At 35.6% G+C, this 20,749-nt stretch overlaps 1 protein-coding gene across 2 annotated transcripts in view; it reads right to left on the bottom strand.

Annotated features, from left to right (window-relative positions):
• The window catches only part of gsk3ba (glycogen synthase kinase 3 beta, genome duplicate a), a 54,868-nt gene that overhangs the window by 16,612 nt on the left and 17,507 nt on the right, over positions 1–20,749 (bottom strand). For both annotated transcript variants that reach the window (XM_042730859.1, XM_042730860.1), the window contains exons 2-3: positions 12,346–12,539; positions 6,834–6,917 (exon numbers count right to left, since the gene is read on the bottom strand). In XM_042730859.1, coding sequence (XP_042586793.1) covers positions 6,834–6,917; positions 12,346–12,539 — 278 coding nt within the window. The remainder of the gene's footprint in view (positions 1–6,833; positions 6,918–12,345; positions 12,540–20,749) is intronic.

Raw genomic sequence — 20,749 nt, 5'->3', positions numbered from 1 at the left:
GTTCCATGAAGATATTTTGTAAATTTCCTACCGTAAAAATATCAAAACTTAATTTCTGATTAGTAATATACATTGCTAGGGTCTTCATTTGGACAACTTTAAATGTGATTTTCTCAATATTTTTTGCACAAAAATAGGAAGAGAGAGATTACAGATTTTCAAATAGTTGCATCTCAGCCAAATATTGTCCTGTCCTAACAAACCATACATCAATCAGATGATATATAGATCTCAATTTCGAAAAATTTACCCTTATGAAAGTTTTTGAGGTCCAGGGTCAAAAAATGTCATGAAAATCAGTGTCTTATGTTCACCAAGGCTGCATTTAATTGAATACAAATACAACAAAAAACACTACTTTGAAATATTATTACAATTTAAAATAACATTTTTCTATTTGATTATATTTTAAAATGTAGGCCTAATTTATTTCTGTGATGCAAAGCTGAATTTTCAGCATCATTAGTCCAGTCTTCAGTGTCACATGATCCTTCAGAAATCATTCTAAGATGCTGATTTGCTGCTGAAGATACATTCAATGTTGAATACATTTGTGCTGCTTATTTTAGTGGAAACTGATACTTTTGTCAGAATTCTTTAATAAATGCAAATAACAAAGATGATTTATTTAAATTGAATTTTTTGTAATATTATAAATGTCTTTACTATAAATGTCTTTTAATCAATTCAATGCATCCTCTGTGATTATCAGAAAAAAAAATCTTTCAGACAGCAAGTTCGAAGAAATGCTAAAATTTTCATAACTGTAGTTCGCGAATAAATCTATTTATTTCACAGAAATACAGAAGTCCATGTATCATATTCAGGAGCCCCTCTCTCTCTAACACTCTCTCTCTTCCTATTTTTGTCTGAGTCGTCTATGTAGATGTATTTTTTGACTCATCCGTGCCGGTCTTGTGTGGCTCCACTGTGAGGAAAAATCAGCGGGCACTAAGTATGGCAGAGAGATCACGGGTAACAACGGCGGGTGGTTGTCAAGGCCCAGCAATCTCCTCATGTGTCAGTACCTCTCTGAAGACTCTGTAACACCATTCATAAATAGGTGGTTTTAATATGTTCTGTCGGTTAAGCTCAAAGTCTCCAGCTCAATCAGCTGAACATGGTAACATATACACACTAATACCACACACACACATTTCCATTTGAAAACCTAGTGACCTGCTATGTAGGCGGCATTTTAAAGCATACAACAGACATAAAGCACTCCAGACATAAAGGCACAAATGTTGCCTTCTGAGATGCATTCTTTTTTTTCAAAATGCATGTTAATATGGTACATAAACTGAGATAAATGTTGACATTTCAAAAAAATTAATTACATTTAATAAAAATTTGACTTTTACCAAATATTTTTGTTGTTCATGTTTGTTACAGAATTTCATAAAACTGATTAATTTCTTAAACGTCTCACATGATCATTTGTTTGATGCATCGTTTCTGATCACTCAATTTCAAGTCATTTCTGCACAGTCCAAAATATTTGGCAAATGTGAGTAAACATGTGAGTAAAAATCCCATTTAAAATGGTTTCAAATTCAAACCATCTATATTATATTAAAAAACGGTCACTATCATATTGTATAATATGAGGTTTATCTAGGAAGTGTATTTTCTCTCCAGAACTTCACTTCAGCAAACTTTTAAAAATAGTACTTATTACAGAAAAAAAAAATACTTTAAAAGAATAAACTTAGGTTTGAACAATGTAATATTTTCAGACACTCAGTTACATGTTAAGTGCAACTATGCAAATGAAAATGTATTACGTTTAAAATTTATATTAAATACAATTAAATTTAGAGTTAATTTCTTTCTTTTTTTGTGCCAGTTAAATAGGACGTAAGTGCATCTTTACAAGAAATTTCTGAATTAGGGTTCAAATGTACTGACAAGCATTTATAGTAAACTAATATATACAGTACTTTAAAATCATTTCTGTGTAAACTTGAAGGTTTAAACTTAAACTTGAGTTTAAAAATATTTCTAATTATTTGTAATGATGAAGCTGCAATTTAGTACATTTAAAATATATTAACTTTACATTTATAAATAGCACACTAAAGTTCAAATTATATAAGTACTTCACATATGCTTTAGCATGTTAGTCAACACACCAAAGTAAGTCTATTTCCTTATAGCATGACAAAAGTTTATTAAACAATGTTTGAAATGTACTTTAATGTACATTTAAATTGACATTATCACAAAGTATGCAAAAGTGTACTTAAGTGTGTCAAGAAACACTTGAAAGTGAACTCTAAGCACATTTAAGTAACTTTTTATTTCATTAATATTATATTATCTGCAAGTACAGTTTTTTTTTCTTAAAATAGACTTTAAAGTTTTCAAGTACACAAGTGCACATTAAGCACAATTATACACTTCGTATTTACAAGGGAAGGACTTTTTCACTAATAATACATCTTGCAAGGAGAACACAGCTCAGGGATCAGTTTTGGGCCCTTTACTTTTTAGTATTTATATTTTTCCATTTGGCCAACTTTTAAGAACTCTTGGTCTTAACTTTCACTTTTATGCAGATGACACTCAGATCTATATACATTCAAAACCTGGTGTCAATATGCCTGTGTCTCTTCTTTCTCAATGTTTTACTGAGATTAAAAAATGGATGTCTGAAAATTTTCTTTGTCTAAACAGTGACGAGACTGAAGTGATGCTTATTGGTTCCCCTCATCAGTTGCGTAAAGCAGAGTCCATAACCTTAAGTGTGGATGGCTCTGCTTTACAATTCCAAACTAAACTAAAAAATCTGGGGGTGATATTTAAACCCAATTTAACATTTGACCATCATGTTCGTAACACAGTCAAAGCATTTTTTTTTTAATCTCAGAAACATTGCCAAATTACGTCCCATGTTGACTTTCTCTGTGGCTGAAATGTTAATCAACACTTTGTTTTTTTCACGCATTGATTATTGTAATGCATTGCTGGCTGGAGTTTCTAAAGCTACCCTAAGTAAATTACAGTTGGTACAAAATTCAGCTGCTAGAATTCTGGCTAGGACCAGTGCGAGGGAGCACATCACACCTATCCTGGAAAAATTGCACTGGCTTCCTGTTAGTTTTCGTATTGATTTTAAAATTTTCATGCTCACTTATAAGGCCTTGAATAATTTGGGCCCCTCAATATTTGTGTGAGCTTTTAACTCCCTACACTCCTACACGTGCTCTACGCTCTTCTGAAGCTGGTCTTTTAACTGTCCAAACAACACGGCTAAAATCTATGGGTGATCGGGTTTTCTCTTCTTTGGCTCCTAAGTTGTGGAATTCCCTTCCCTCTGAGATTAGGAATGCAGAATCCCTTAGTGTTTTTAAATCGTCCCTTAAAACATACTATTTTAGGATAGCTTTTATGTGATTCATGTGATTACTTTGTTTGTTATTATATTGGCTTTCTATTTTATTTAATTTTTTGTATTTTTGTTTGATTAGTTTTTACTGCCTGCTCTGTTATGTGTATCTTTTAATTTAATTTTTTATGTGAAGTGCTTTGAGTGCTTTTAAAGGCGCTATATAAAATAAAGTTTATTATTATTATTATTATTATATAATCTCATTGTCATTGAGACAAAAATATATTATTAATAAAAAATCCTGCTAGATAAGCTGTAATGGTCTTACTTATGACTGACTTTGGCAGGTGTGACAACAAGCAAACTGTCAGACCCTGCAAATGAGGTGCTAATTCACTAAGGATGCTGCTTTCAAAGCCTACAGTGTGTAGTCTGAACAGCAAGTCTGCTCACTATGTTTTGGAACGGAGCCTGTGACTGTAGTGAGAGTCATCTGAAGGGGTCTGAAGTCAGGCTCCAGAGCTGAGTACTGTCCACATTGTACAACAACACTTCTACTAATCGTGCCACTTAGCAGAAGTGGAAGTTGTTTGGAGAGAGAGCAGACCACGTCCAGACATGACGCCACCTCATCTTCTTTTTTCAAGCCTGATTTTAATCTCTTTCTCTCTCTCCAGGCCTACGTCATCTTCCTCTCTCTATCTTTGTGTTTTATCTCCTCCATGAGATGCTCTGGGCTCTGATTTCATGGTGGTTTACACTAGACAAAAAACACAGAGCAGCTGCTAAAATTACAGTATAGGGAGAAGCTAACCAGTCTACAGACTGACTGCTGGGCGCTGTGATGGTAGAAATGTGTCACTGGTGGAGACTGTGCTGTGCAGCATATACAGCTTTTATTGATCACCATGGCAGTGATTTAGCTGCATTGCTTCAGTTTTGTCTGGTGTAGATGCTTTGTAAAGTTTGTTTACACTAAGAATGATGACTTTATTAGTGTCCACACCAACAAATGATAATGTTTTCTTTATTATAACCACATGCTGCAATTTTGTCCTCTGAAAGACGCGATTTGAGAGAATCGCAGATGTGTCGCCAACGCCCGTGAAATATTTGGCGAGCTGTCTGAGATCCAAAATCCTGTGTGAAATGAGTTCAGGCTCAAACATACATCGGCGATGACCTACAGCCAATAAGAGAGCAAGATACAGGGCAGCAGGAAATTCGGGAAGGACTTTTTTGTTTTTATTATTATTATTATTAAGCAATTAGCCATGTACAAACAACGTGGCAATATCAGTACAGTTTTGCATTAAAAATTTTGATATACAGAACAGGTGCATGAAGAAATATATATATATATATATATATATATATATATATATATATATATATATATAAATTAAACATAAAAGGAGGCTAGGGTGTTTCCTGTAAATCATATTCTTCTATAAAGGACAAAAGATTTATTGCAATAATGAGTTTTTGTAGACAAGCTCATTATAAAAGGTGCAAAACGTTGGTTTCACTTTCAAGTAGGTTTGTGTATATAAAATCTTCCCAGCAGAAGTAGGCTGTGTTGTTTTTTATGTAATATTTGTTATTGTTTGTTCGGGGAGGACTTATAGACCACAATATCAGAGTGATCTTGCGTTATTTCCTTATCACTTCTTGCATGCGTTTTGTTATGAAACATAGTTTGCGGATCAGACAGAGATGTCGCGATTCTTCCTATTGTGAGTCAACGCTGTGTATAACCTCCTGACGTCGATCTATCGTGCAATGTGAACACAGCAGCAACTGAATGCTAGGGTTGGCTAACGATGCATTTGATAAAACACAGAATTTCAGCACAGCTAGTGGCACAGAAATTACACACTTCACCTTTAAGCTCAGAAAAGAGAAAGCATTTAACAATAAAAAATGATACCCTTCACCTTTAATAAATGGTCAAATGTCAAGGGTTTGTTCTCAGTGAGTGGACTGTTGCCATATCATTAGCATCATAGACACGGCCGTCTGTCTGCACCATTCTTCATCTCTCTCTCTCTTCTCTCCTGTTCAGCCTTTTTTTTTTTTTTTTTTATAGACCTGTTCTCCATGCACTCCCTGTCAGCCTTTACCCTAGTGCTCTGTGATTCTGGGTTACAGAGGGGCCGGGTGTGTGTGAGCGGAAACCAGCTACTGAAATTTCGAAAGCGTGTTTCTCAGAGAAGAAAAAAACGGTGGTCAGGCATTTTTGCAAAGTCACAGCGTGTGGGCGAGAGGTCGAGAGGGTATATGTGATAAAATCGAGACCAAGAAAGACAGAGAGGTAGATGTGTGGTTGGCGGTCAGGCCATGCTGCAGCGTTGACAGTATTTATGTGTGTGCATGTCTTAATATCTCAGTCAGAGTGTATCAGGTCTATATGCCTAGCAGATAAAGCAGATAATCACATGGGCACAAGTTCTCAGAGTGGATTTCTCTCAGGTCAGCATCTGGACACCATTAGACTCCATTAGAGATTAACAAACACAGAGAGGCATGGGCGAAATAGTTAATAAATCTCTTAATATTATTAATGATTTTCTTTCCTTCTTTCTTATTTTTTAAAGCTAATTGATTATATTAAATATATAATCCTTACCATTAAAAAGTTTGGAGTCAATTATTATTATTATTATTTCTTAAAAAAATACTTTTATTCAGCAATATTTAACTAATTAAAAGTCACAGAGAAAAAAATATATAATTAACAGATTTATATTTTTAATAAATAATGTTCTTTTGAACAAGGATCAAAGGATCCTGAAAAAAGGGTTTCATGGTTTCCACAAAAAATATTTTATCTGTTTTCAACACTGATAATAATCTGAAATGTTTCTTGAGCAGCATATCTGCATCTCAGAATTATTTTTGAAGGATCATGTGACACTGAAGACTGGAGTATTGATGTTGCAGCTTTGGCATCACAGAATAAATTACATTTTAAAATACATTATTTTACTAATATTTCTCAATATTGCTGTTCTTACTGTATTTTTGATCAAATAATTGTCTGAGACTTCTTTCAAAACATTTAAAAATCTTACTGAACCCAAACTTTTGAACGGTAGTGTTTGTTTTGATATTTATGAATCTATATTTCTTATGTATTTTTATGTATATATTTAGTAACATAGCCATACATGCTGATAAATCAACACATATTTTTACAAAAATAAATACAGTTTAAACTGAATAGAACTTACCAACTTAAACAGCATTTTGTTAGTTTAAATCAGAATTGGAGTTTTGATTTTGGAATATCTCTGAACATTCTAATGCATAGCCAATTAAAAACCACTGTAAATTATTGCAACATGATGTTGCTTAATTTATATCAACAGCAAAATAATTGCAAGTTCACTGAATATTTACTGTATATTCACAGCGCCTCAGTTCTGAGAAATGGTGCTGAAAACGGCTGCAAAAAACACACAGTGAGATAAAACATAAGATGAAGTGATACACTTGCCTTATCTCCACTGGAGTAGAAGAAGTAACGCAGACGCACAATGTTGCAGTGGTCCAGTTTTCTCATGATCTGAAGCTCACGGTTCTGCAAGAAAACACAAACAAAAACAGTTTGATTTAAGCAAACAATATTTTCAGCTGCGCACAGAGTACATTTGGAAGTAAACTCATTTTATTCATTCATTTTCTCCAACACTAAACTGCTGAAACAGAACTGTGATAATGGCTGATACATGTTAAGTGCAATTCAAAGAAAACACACAGACAGCAACAAATAAAGTCCTCGAGAGTTCCCCGCTTAGAGGATTTGGTTAGTTTCTGACCCACATCTGACCAGAATAATAGACCAAAATAGAGCAACTGGAATGGCCTGTAACCATAACAACCAGAGTCATCTGGCAGCTTCCATGAGAGAAACTGGCTAATCGACGATTTTATTTAAAGCACCACCCACACGGTGTGCGTCTGAGAGAGATGCTTCCTCTATTTACAATGAGAGCAGCAGAAGGTGACGGCAGGGCATTAAATACATGAAAACTTCATATCTGATACAACTTCAAGGCCTTTGAGGATTTGTTTAGTCAAGGCCATGGTCACTTTGGAAAATAGCAGGGCAAATACATTAAATGTCTTTTTGGTTTGTTTGGTTGCATGGTGTGAAGCGGTTTGATAAAACTATGTCCACTTCTGGGTTAAAGTGGTCACTTTGGTATGGTTCGCAATTAGTATGAAAGGAATCTGTACAGAGTGCTACATATGACACTATTTGAATCAATGTTTGGTCACAATAATTATAAAATATTGCATTTATTATAGTTCTTTCTCTTTTCTCTCTTGCAATGCATTTATCAGATAAATTCATGCACAGTTTAAGAGCATTATTGTGTGAAACAAATGCTTTAGTCTTACAGAATAAATGCAGCCTATTTGACCTGCGTCTGTGTATTACTGACAAGAAAAAGAGCGCTTCGTATAATTATTTCATTTATTTTAGTTCTTCAATATTGTTTCCTTTAATAATCACTTGAGAAAACTGAAGCAATATGTATATGATTAGGAAATATATGAAAGCACGTTCTAATTAAACTGTAAATTTATATTAATATTATATTTACTACAAAAAAGTTCTAAAATTAAAGTTGTGCATTAAGGATTGTTTTTTTTTCTGTAGTATAATAATTGTGAAATTACTGGGGTGCTGAAGTTTTGGTATCCTGACAATGAAGTTGTGAAAAGTAACCTGCGGGGACAGAGGGAGGGGTGTGGAATCAAACTTGGGTTTGTGTGTGTGTGTGAGAGAGAGACTCTGTTAGCCTGTAACTCCATCACAATCACATGGTGGGTGGTAATTTGTGAACACACTAGTCTCTGCCAACTCTGCATACAGTCACTCTCATCAGGCCGCATTACACAAATACATCGCTTTGCTTCAGACTTTATTAACTCCCAGAGCCATATGGAGCACTTTTAATGATGGATGGATGCACTTTTTTGGGCTTCAAAAGCTGAACACCCATTCATTGCCATTATAAAGCTTGGAAGAGCCGGAACATTTTTTAATATAACTCTGATTGTATTTATCTGAAAGAAGAAAGTCATATACACCTCGGATGGCTAGAGGTTGAGTAAATCATAGAGTAATTTAAATTTTGGGGTGAACTATCACTTTAACATTCATTCTTTCTTGAGATAATTTAGTGAAAATCTGGTCTCAAACATTTATCAGACTGAATGTTCTTGCTTACAATGGCTGTTAGCTTAAAGTGATGGTTTTTCTCATTAAAATGAAACCATTTTAAGTTATTTTACAGAATATACATGAATACTGAACAAAATTTGTTCAAAAGGCTGAAAAATATCATGCTTAGAATTAGAAAAAATATGTTTATTGGTTAGAACTGGTATATATTTATAGTTATAATTGGTAAGGAGAAAGCAAACAGTACCTTTGCTTCATGCACATGGCCAAGTACACAATCACTTCATGGAAAATGATCGATTCCTCTGAAAAGCCCCCATTACATCACTTCAGCTGCACTATTACATCACACAAGCATTTGCATAACCTAAAAGCAGCAGTGCTGATTACTGGCTTCTGCTGACAAAATCAGTATATGGATGTATACATATAACACTTATCTAGGGTTCTCTTTATTTTTTATACATACTAAATAATAATATACGTATCCACTGACGTCAAAGTAAGAAGCTTGTGGGACAATGAATACTGGGACTGTTCTTGCATGCTAATATCATGTATATACAGTATGTGTGTTTGTTCCAGGGTAAAGGTCATACAGATAAACACTCCTACAGATACCGACACACTTCACACGTACAGATCCTCTCTCGGACGAGCAAGAGAGGGAGCAAACTCCACTGAAAAGAATGCTTTTCTCTACATGCTTTGAGGCTCATGAGGTCTCACGCTCTCACTCTGCCCATGTAAATCTCACGCCAAACTGGCAACCCTGCTTGCGATATGAAACAAAATCACAGCTTTCAAATTTTGTACGTTGTAATACTAAATTCGAACAATAAATACCGTTTTGGCGCACCTAATGTGGCGTAAATCGTAAAATGTAGCGCTTCAGTTAAAGCCAGAGCTATTGAAAAACAAGTTCAAAAACAAGAGTTGCGACAAGCTTTGATCTCGGTCACGTGGTTCACGGATCTCTCCAAACAAACCGGCATTGACAATTTGAACATTTGAATGGGTTTGAGTAGGATAGACGACAGATTCATTATAGAGGTATTTGCAGCAATTTTTTGTTAAAAATTAAAGCATATTATGTATTGATTATTACGTCGATGACATTTACACTATCATTTTATTCTGGAGAGTGATGGAAAGGCAACGTTATGGTTTTCTAAACCCTCAGGTATTGCTCACTTATAATGTGACCATACAGCTTAACTATTTTTCAGTTAAATCAGTGTTGTATATTTTCGTTCAATAATATTTATTTAATATTTTGAGGAGATCTTTTGGTACTAAATACTATTTGTGCCATAATTATGGTCCATTAATGACTTTAAATATTTATATTACTTATATTACAATTAGTGTAGTATTTAAGGTTAAAATTGAGAAAACGGTTTTAAATTCCAATGCAAAGAGGCAAATTAGAGTCATTTTGTTGTCAGAAAAAAAGAAGAAGTTAATTTTCATTTTTAACCACTAGGTACCTGTATGGCTCTTTACTAAATATAGCTAGAATATTGCTGTTTTTATCTTTTTTAAATATATTTTGAGTTTTTAATTTTATTAAATATTTTGATTTTATTAAACACTAGATTTTTAAATGAGAAATTAAAAAAAAGGTAATAACTTAGGTCTACATCCTTTTTTAATGATACTCGCATAATTACACACAATGAACGCAAGCAAATACTGAATTTAAACCAAGTTTAAAATGGTGCTAAAAATGCATTCAACTGCATTCAACAAAAGATCTAAATCCCCTTATCTTTACAGGATATACACATGAACTGATATACATATTGAAACGAGACTGAAAGTGATGTTTAAGTGACGTATTTCTGAGTACAATGGAATACTGAATGAGGAAAAAAAACATGTGAAAACATGTGACTTGTGAGGCGGGTGGGATTTTAGCACACATCTTAATAAAGATTACAACAAAACGCTAACATTTTAATGTGCACTTACAAAGTAAATTGGGTCAATTTTCACTTCATGCAATCTTAAAAGGGTTAATCTGCCCAAAAATGAAAATTCTGTCATTAATTACTCACACTTATGTCGTTCCAAACCCATAAGACCTTCGTTAAAATAAAGTGTGACCCACTGGCCTTTTACTTCAAAATACATTTAATTTGCCCAGAAGGTATAATCATGCCTGTACCTTTTGGAACAGCCTTCCTGTTGGAAATGTGCCAGTGATGACTTAAAATGCTGCCTATACAGACAGCAGCACTATCACCCTAGAAGACCCGACAAAGTGTTAATGGAAAGGGCGCACAGCTTCACAGACAAAACACACACACACACACACACACACCCACACCAGTGTGTCAGTATCTCTGTCAGGTCACTGTACACACACTGTCCTTCATATATGACTCGTTCTGTCTTACACATGCCACATGGATGCACTGCAGCTCTCTGATGGACATGGCTCATACACGCTGGTCACTGTCCCAATGAGATGAAGTCAACTTTTTCACACTAGCAGAAATCGCTCATGACACGATTGACCTAAATTTGATTTACACCACCATCTGCTATTACAGTCACTCTCAGCACAACATTTATGTGTCGCTGCACAGGAAAGGTGACATCCTTCTCCTGTCAATCATACTTTTTTGCAGCAATATACGAAAGAGATGATGCCTTTCATCTGTCAGAACAAAATCCCCTTCCTTCTTACTTAAGTGTGCTTCTACTCCAGATTAAACAGAAAAGTCTACACTCACTGGTTCCAGGACTACTGTCACTAATATGGTGTTTAGGGGCTTTCAGGTCTAGAGGGGCCAAAACAATTTCAGTAGCAGGCAAGCAAAGACAACTAGGTTTACTGCTTAATTTTTTTTTTCTCGAGTCATCACCAAGAAATGATTTGGAAAAATACCTATGTTACAATTACCTTTACTTAAAAACGTTTTTTACTTTGATGGACAAAGACACTTTTATTACACTACAGATGCTAAAAAAATAAAATAAAATAAAAATTTTAATCAGAAAATGTATTCAAGCAGCTCAAATAGTAAACCATGATGCTAACAATACCATAAGTTTAAAATTAACTATAAATGCACTGTAGTGTAAAATAATATTATTTATCTTAAATATTCCAAAAACTTTTACAGTGAAATATTACAAGAGTAATATTTATTTTGTTTAAAATAGTTATTAATTAATATTAATACTAATATTTATTATTATTATTATAATTTCACAGCCATATGTTTGTTTGTTTGTTTTTGTTTTTTTGTGCAATCCAATGCCAAGGTTGTGGGTTCAACTTATAAGAAAGCGTGACAAGTTGCAGGACATTTTGTTGATTGCCTGGTATCTGTTTTTCCCCCACCAACTGTGAAATTTGATTCAAAACACTGCTTCTCATAACTGTATATTGAACACTGGATATCTTCTGAATGACTGTTATTGTGTTTTGTCAAGCAGCAGTTTAATGTTCAGAGTGGATGGGCAGACTGCTTGTTGCTGAAACTTGTAGCATTGTATCTGGTTAGGAAACAGTATTATACTTATTACACCTGTATGATCACATCAGTATGGCATTCAGCTAAAATGGATTTTAGAGTTGTTTTTATTTATGAGAAGTGTTATAATTTATACAGATGTAAGAGATGAAAGATAAAAGGATAGCAGTAACACTGAAGAACAGAAATAAGGGAACTGAGCAAAGAACAGACGTACAAAAAAAAACTTTGATGAGAGAGTCTGAGCTGTTCTTATGAAAAGCTTTGAGCTCCAAAGCATTATATTCAGTAAAGAGACCGAGAAGGGATGAATGTCTCAGTCTTACCTTAAATCGCTTGTCCTGAAGGACCTTCTTAATGGCCACCAGTTCTCCTGAGTCACAGAGCTTGGCCTGATAGACCACGCCAAAAGAGCCATTCCCGATGACCTTGGTGTCGGTGTAGCTGACCTCCTGCGGCCGGTCAGGTCCCTGTCCAGGGGTTGCCACCACTGTGGTCACTTTACTGCCATCTTTATCTCCTGCAGACAGATAAAAAGAGAGTTGGGGGTTAGAGACTGACTGATGTTACAGTACAAAAAGGCAATCGGAAAACACAACAAGGTCTCAGCAGTAACAAGTTCCCAACCTAAGTACTAAGGTTGACAATTGTGAACCATTTTTTACAAATATATATATATGAATGATTATTATAACATTCAGTTCCATTCGAGCTCTTGAATTTTTTAATGTCAAGGAATGTCTAGGAATTTAAAGATTTATAGTTTGTTTTATGCATTTGGCAGATACTTTTATCCAAAGCATATTGCAAAGTATACTTGATATTTATGAGTTCATGCATTCCATGGGAATTGAACCCATGACCTTGACATTGAATTACTTGTATTACATTTGAATAGACAGCGAAACGTACCGTATCAGTGCAATGAAAGCATCGAAAACATACACCTGCAGGTGAACAAGTTCTGTACTACTCTATATTTTTCCCTTCTAATAAGCTGTTAATCACTGTGTTTGGATCACTCATTTGAACTGCATCAGTTCAATTCATGAATGAATCATTCACCAAACTTCACCAATCCTCATTCACTTTTATTATGCTATAGAGAGTGATCAAGGTATTCTTCAAGATCTCCTTTTGTATTCCACGGAAGAATGAAAGTCACACTTCTTTGGAGTAAATGCTGACAACATTTTCCATCCTGTGAACCATTCCTTTAATTGAAAAAACAAGGCAGCTTATCTAAATGGCTAACAGGACTGTTGTGTAAATTAGGACCAAAGTAGGACAAAAATGGAAAGAAAATCTACCTTGAGCTTATGCATTTTACATTACTTTTCTTGGCAGATGTGTTCTCACCAAAGCGGCATAAAAGAAAGTGCATATTTGGCGCTTGGGAGGATTACTTCAGCAGGTGACTTAGGATGAAAGTGATTAAATTGCTTACAATGCAAACATAGCACGTGAAATATAATCCTCAGCATGATGTGGAGAGGTTTTCAGAGTGACTATTCTTTCTTTCAGAGCTGTGAGGGGTAATAAACCCAAGAAATTAGTGCACTGGGCCAAAGCATAATGCCTTTAGTTTATCTTTGTCTAGAACATTAGGGACAGATTTAAAGAAGTCATAAAAATATTTACTATACACATTACCTCTTACAATACAACTTGAGCTCCAAGGACTTGGCTGAATATACTATGCAATGGTAAAATGCATCAACAGATTCTGCTACATAAAAAATATTTAATGAATAATATAAAGTGACTAATACCATGATTAAATTTAGGTCCCCAGGACAAAATCAAATCATGTGCGTACAGTGATATATGTATGTGATTGAGGGATCTGGTCCAGTATTTGTGACTACTTGGATCAGCTTCTTTGAGTTCCAGTTCAAAGTCCCAGTTAGCTCTGTTAAAGGTTAACCACATAGCCTCCAATTGTCTTGTGCCTCTTCAACCCACTCACACCCACAGAAGCCCCACACAACAGATTCTCCAACGAGCCTCAAATCATGCCTCCGGATCAACTGTTTCCCAAATCTGCAGTTAGTGGCTGATTGTGTTGCAGCAGTGTGTTTTTAAAAAACAGAATCAGGCCTAGTGTGCAGCTCATGCCACATTTCCCCCCTCACCACCTGAGACTCTTGACAGCCAATGCCAACCGCATTGATATGCCGCTAGGGCTGGGCAAAATCATTGATTTTCCGATTAAATTTGATCTTCGTTTGAACGTTCTGATATCAAGTTTTAAAATCACAAGATTGATTTTTAAATCAATTGCTTTTTTCAGCAGATTCTCATTAATCATTATTTGTAGCATGCCTCTCAATCTGCAGCTTTAGCTGAGTCAGTAAATCTTGACTGCCGGCCCATGCACAAAGAACAAAGACCTAAATACTGTGAATGTCAGCTCGTCACATTAGTATGTATATATACATAGTTCAGCCATGAAACTCTACTTGCATTCTTGTTGGTTCTTTCACTTTAATGTAGGGCTGGGCGATATATCGCATTGTGATTTTCACGCGCATTTCGTCAGTAAAGCCGGTTCCCTGATTACCGCTAAATCGCCATCACCTGCATTCAAATGGAGTGGCATTTAATATACAGAGCCGTAGATCACTGACAAGCTACGCAATATCGCGTTCATTATCGCAGATGAATCGCCTTCGATAATGAACGTGATATATAGCGTAGCTTGTCAGTGATCTACGGCGATTACTGACGAAATGCACATGACAATCACCCGGCAGCCCTACTTCAATGTTCCCAGACAATCAGATAATACTCATAACTGGATTCCTATATAACCAGCACGTACTCAGTAAATGTTATGTCTGCACGATATGTATGTATTAATATAAGTGAATTATGTTCAAAAGAACAGGAACAACATTTATTTGAAGTAGAAATCTTTTGTAACATTATATATGCCTTTATTGTAAATTTTAAACTAATGCATGCTTGGTGTATAAAAGTATAAATTTCTTTGGAGAAAAAAAAAAAAATACTGACCCCAAACTTTAATACTGACCCCAACTTAATCAATTCAACATACTTCCATGATGTGATTTAAGTCAATGTTGATTGACAGGTCAACAGGTTATTTTATTTTGTAGTTTTTTTTAACTGGTATAAAGAAGAATCTTTGAGTTTCTGTGTAAAGCGATAAACTGTAATGGCCAAAATTATTTAGATATTCCTGAAAGTGAAAATAAAGTGAATCCCGAGTGTGTTGCAGTAGTGTAATCATGCAGTTAATATCATATTGACATGAAATTTAACTTAACTAAAATATATTCCCAAGTGATTACATATAAAGGATAGCTTGTATTTCGAGTCGAACCAGTGCCGATACCCAGACCCTTTCTCACCATCTCCATGGCAACTGAGACGTCTCTGAGGCTGAGAGATGTTGTGGCCCACTTGCTAAAAACTCACCCACTCATCTGCACGAATACACACATGCACACGGAGAGTGTGTCAAGGGTGACATTCACACACTCCAAAAATAACACCATAAAATGGCAATGAGCGAATTCCAGCACAAGTGGAAATGAAGATCTGCTGGAATGTTTAACGTAGAATTAGATTTCTTGAAGTATGACGATCTTGATTACAATGTGAAACAATTTGCATGCTATCCATTCAACGTTCTGACGTGAAGTGTTTGCTAAAGTTGAACGTGATCTCAGGACAAACATCTCGTCAAACTGGTTCATGGGGCTTTCCTTTATTCAAGACAAGAAACCACTTCAAATATCCATTGCTCTGTTTGAATACAGAGGAAACTAGATTCACTATGGATAACTATGACCCATTCAGTCAGTGTTTTGACACACCAGTAATTATTACTCCTGTCAAACAGATGATTTCAATTTCTTGCAGTTACCAAAAAGCATCTAGACTGTACTAAGAATAAGTATAAGAGAATGATTTCTGAAAGATCATGTGACACTGAACCCTGGAGTAATGATGCTGAAAATTCAGCTTGGCGTCACTTGAACAAATTACATTTTAAAATATAAATCAGTTATTCTAATTGTACAGTTTTTTTGTTAAAAAGCAGTGGTGAGCATAAGATTTATTTAAACAACATCAAAGTCATTATACATCTTTTGACTGGTATAGATCATGTACTGCAAATTCGTCCTAGCTAAGCAAATGTATATATGAATTTTACCAACTGAATGTCTTTTAAATCACAAAATCTATGAAAATATACACTTTAGTCTTGGTCAAGACTGTAACCAATGAAAGACTATTTCAGCTGGTCAATTAAACCCAACAGAAAGTTGTAAAAAAGTAACGAAAATGGACTGAAATGACATGATAAGCCAAGATCAAGGTTTTTGCTTTGTTTCATTTATGCCACATTTAAGGCTGGAAATGCAACGATGTGATTAACTTAAAATAACACGCTTTAAAATAAACACAATAAATGACTACATGTAAATAAAACAGTCCATATACTGATTTTTCATGTAAGAATGTTCACATGAAATCAACATAGTCTGCACTTTTATATATAATTGATGAAATACATCAATATCTCTTCATATACCCTTTCTGGTGACAAATGGTACCACCGATGGGTTAAACATCAGTGGCTGTAAAATGATCTGTTCAGTCACTTCTCCTCTCCTGTTTTCCACTGACGTAAACTCTTTATCACTTCTGGCTGTGGTGAGGCATGTTTAGATGTTACCTCAGAGGTATGTGATGTTCAGTGCGCAAGAGAAGTGAAACTATTTGACACACAGAGAGAGAGGAAGGCCCTAACGTGAGTGAACCTGAGTGAACACACACCCAGAGATTAATTCACATGTGTGCACACATACCAGATAACAAAAACACAGCAGTCGTGGGCAGGAGCGTAATGTCTGTGAGGAATTGTGGATTATATATATTTCTGCTTTGCTCTGAGCATCGTGACCCGCGTCTTGACCTGTGCTCATTGTGCTCTCACTCAGTGTTCAAATACTTTATCAAGCAGTCTGTTTGATCACTATATATCCAGCACACCACAATATCTCCAAGTGTTGTCAGATATGAGTAGAATTGTTCTGAGGCCAGATGTGAAGTGAAAAACTTTTTTTTATATTAAAGCTTATTGCTCCATTTTAAAGTGTTTGTGTATAATTTCAGTAAAGTTGCTAACATGATTTTTTTTTTTTAGATTTCATTGCTATGAAATTTAAAATAAGTAAAGGATGCAGTGTGCAGAGGTTAAATCTGCAGTTTTAATTTCAACGGCCCACAGGCAGTCAGTTTTTAACCCCAGTTACAGAGAGGGTCAGCATGACATGCCTTAGCGCAGGTAGAAATCTCGTTCTTTCACTCATACACTCTGCTGATGTGTGGGAACGACTGTGGTTTGATAAAGGACTGGTGACAATAAACTACACACACACACACACACACACACACACACAAAATACTTTGCATTTAATATAAGACTTGAGTGTGGTACAAACCTCAGAAGAACACTTCGCCGCAAACCATCATGTGCTAATTTTTAAATGAACTCTTGGATACCAAACAAACCCCTTCAGGATGACACAAGACTCTATGCTTCACATTAAGGGTGTTGATCACCCTGTGTCAGTTTATTTGGTGATAATGAGCGGCTCACTGTACATTATCCCTTACATAACTCCTTCAATTGACGTTTTCAGTGAATTCAGCAGTAGTCTGTTGGCCTTTGTCATCACTCATGACTTCACTACCACTAAGCCAATCAGAGCTCAGCATCTCTCACTGAGGGTGCTGGCATGTCTGCATCACTCCACTGCAGCTAATGTTTAATCCTGCTCTATAAATAAACTCAGATCGGGCAGAGAGTGGAAGACAGTGTCTGCGTATGGCATGTGGGTGAATTCATGATCATGCGTGTCTTTGTGTCTGTGAATTAATGTACTGTTATGTGTTTGAGTTCTCCACCTGTTTGCCAGATGACCCAAATCTCACTCTCAGGATGATCAATTTTACTATCAGTCTCATTCACACAGCTAGATTCGTGGGCTACCCTGGTTCTTGCATTCCTAGATCTGGTTTCCCAGGTAATCAAAATGTCATGTTGTTGTATTTCAGTAACTCTTTATTTGTATGTTCTTTCTTTGTCATCTTATTTAGTTTTCTGATGGAAATTGATTTTGCCAATCATGGCACTTTTAGTAGTTTTTGGATGTTAGTGCCTTTAAAACACCTCTTCCACTTGACAGAAGTGAGCTGTTGTGACTTCAAGTCTTCAAGCATGTGACTTTCAGACCAAAAGATTCCTGAGTTTCTGTTTCAATCTGTCAATGTTGTCAAACAGATCAAGATGTGTTCAAATGTAGGAGACTTGGCATTTTATTTAAAGCTTTTCTCTCTGTTTTCGTTAAAAGCACTTTTATTTTCAAAATGGATTATTTTTTTTATTTTTTTTTTGTTATTTGGGCAGTCAACGAAAGTAAATCCTTAAGTTTTTTATTTTTCCTTAATTTATTTTTGATCTGGCGCCTTAAGTATTTATCTTATGTTTTTTATTGCATCTCACCCCTATCAGACAAAAAAACTATGTTCATCATAAAACTGAAAAAAAAAAAAAAATAAAAAAAAAATACAACACAGCAGAAAAAGACATCCGTCCATTTGTTGCTTATGCAAACATACCAAGAGTTGAGAAAAAAAAATGTAGATAGAAAGCAAGAGAACTAAACGGTTCCTAGGATCTAGTTGAACATGTGCTCCGACACCAAAAACATACAACCTCTGTGTATTACTTTTGATTAAGTATTTAATTTGCGGCCATTAAAAAAAAGCATGTTACATATAGTATGACTGTAACTGGGACATGTTACTTTTGTCATGTTTTTATGTGTCAGTTGCATAACTTGACTGTCACTCTTAAATCCTTTCCTTTGGACTAATGGGATAGTAAAGTGTCCATAAGACGTGCACTTCAAAACACAGTAGGTCAACCTGGAACTTTTCAGCGAATGTTTTATGAATACTGTAAATACTACTCACTTCACACATTGTTTTTCACCTACTATATAGTAGAGAAGTATTCATATTTGGATGCAGCCGTTAATTGGATTCAAGGTACATTAGTTCATGAATTCACTGGGATTCGAACCCATGACCTGTTTGAGCTTCAGGAACAACACTGCTCAGTTGCATAAAGTTAAACTGCCACAATCATTGAAAATCAATGACTTCCTCTGCTTTGTTGCTACAGAGCACTGTATGTGTTGAAGGCCCCTTTATGGCTCTGGTCTGATGTGAGATTTTTGGTTGATGTTTAACAGACAGCCGGTGTCTAACTGCAGGGCAATGACACACGGAGAACCAGCGGGATACAGGACAAACACACACACAAATGCACGCAAAACTTTGATCTGTACCAGCTCACTACTGCCATGCTCCAGAGTGTGCGTGACAAGTATCTGTATGAACCACACGCACAGTATTCAACCCTCTGGCCACCCTGTCTGTCCAGACACCGGCAGATTATTCTTGAACTGTAATATGTCAGTCTCTTTCTTTCTTTCTTTCTTACATGAAACGCGCACTACAAACTACAGAATTCAAATTGGCTGTCTCAGCTACCAGGGTCATCCAATGGTCAAATATCAACACGTGAGAAAAGACAAAGACACAAGAATGAGACAGGAAACTGCAGCGGTTCAGGGAAGAGGTCCAGGACACTCCACTTCCTCCGTGAGCCAAAATCACCATAAAGAACACAAAGCAAAACAGCAGAACCCACAATCAGAGCTAAAGGGGAGATATATTATTACAGTGTTTGTAAGAGTCTCTTATTCCCTATTTGGTTCTAAAAGTCTAAAGCACCTACTACTGTTAATTTAACCAAATTTTGTTAGTTAACCCAAAAATTCTGCAATCAATTGCTCACTCTCATGTGTCTTTTGTCCATCTATGAAAAAAGGAAAATATTTCTGAAAATTAAATTCCATTCCTCCAAAACTTTCAAGTTTCAAAAAGTTCATAAAGACATAGTAAAAGTAATCCATGAAGGATGCAATTTAATCAAAGTGAAGATATAAAATTTTTATTTAGGCTTTTAGTATCATATAAACATTGATCAATGATGCCTATATATGGAACACATCAAACATGTGCAAGAACAAACTTCATTGTCTGAAATGTGCTTGAGTGAAACACGAGGAAAAACCTCATTGGATCCCACCCACACTGAAATCTCATTGGTCCGAAATCTAGCTCAACTTAAAGGGATACTCCACTCAGCACACTTAGCTGGAAACAGTTCAGGAGTTTCAAAGTCATCATCTGATTGGTTGAATTATACAGGATTTCCGGGAGACATGTGTGTCACGTTCTTTAATGTTCCGCCTGGAAACAAAGATGTCGTGGCTCCAAAGCCCCTCATGAAAGAAGAAAGCCATCGTGTTTACAACTGTAATGACGAGAGCTTATCAGGATCAACTAAATGCTGGATTTTCAAAAGTATGTGAAAAATTAGCGGCATAGAATCTTTCAAATATATCTGAGTGTTTTACACACCGGTCTGTTATTGTGGCGACGTTTCCACGCCCCTTAACATAACGCAGCACAAAACGTGATTGGTTGTTTTACCTGTCAGTCATATGGTCTCTTGGGTGGGCCTTGGCCATTCAAAGCGACCACCATCCTCTACTGTTTGAGCTACAGGAACACGCTACCATCTAATTGGCTGTCATTATGCCCTATCACATGCTC

This window comes from Cyprinus carpio, chromosome B9 (genome assembly GCF_018340385.1).
Source record: "Cyprinus carpio isolate SPL01 chromosome B9, ASM1834038v1, whole genome shotgun sequence".
Classification (NCBI taxonomy): Eukaryota; Metazoa; Chordata; class Actinopteri; order Cypriniformes; family Cyprinidae; genus Cyprinus; species Cyprinus carpio.
This window is presented reverse-complemented; position numbering and strand designations above follow the sequence as displayed.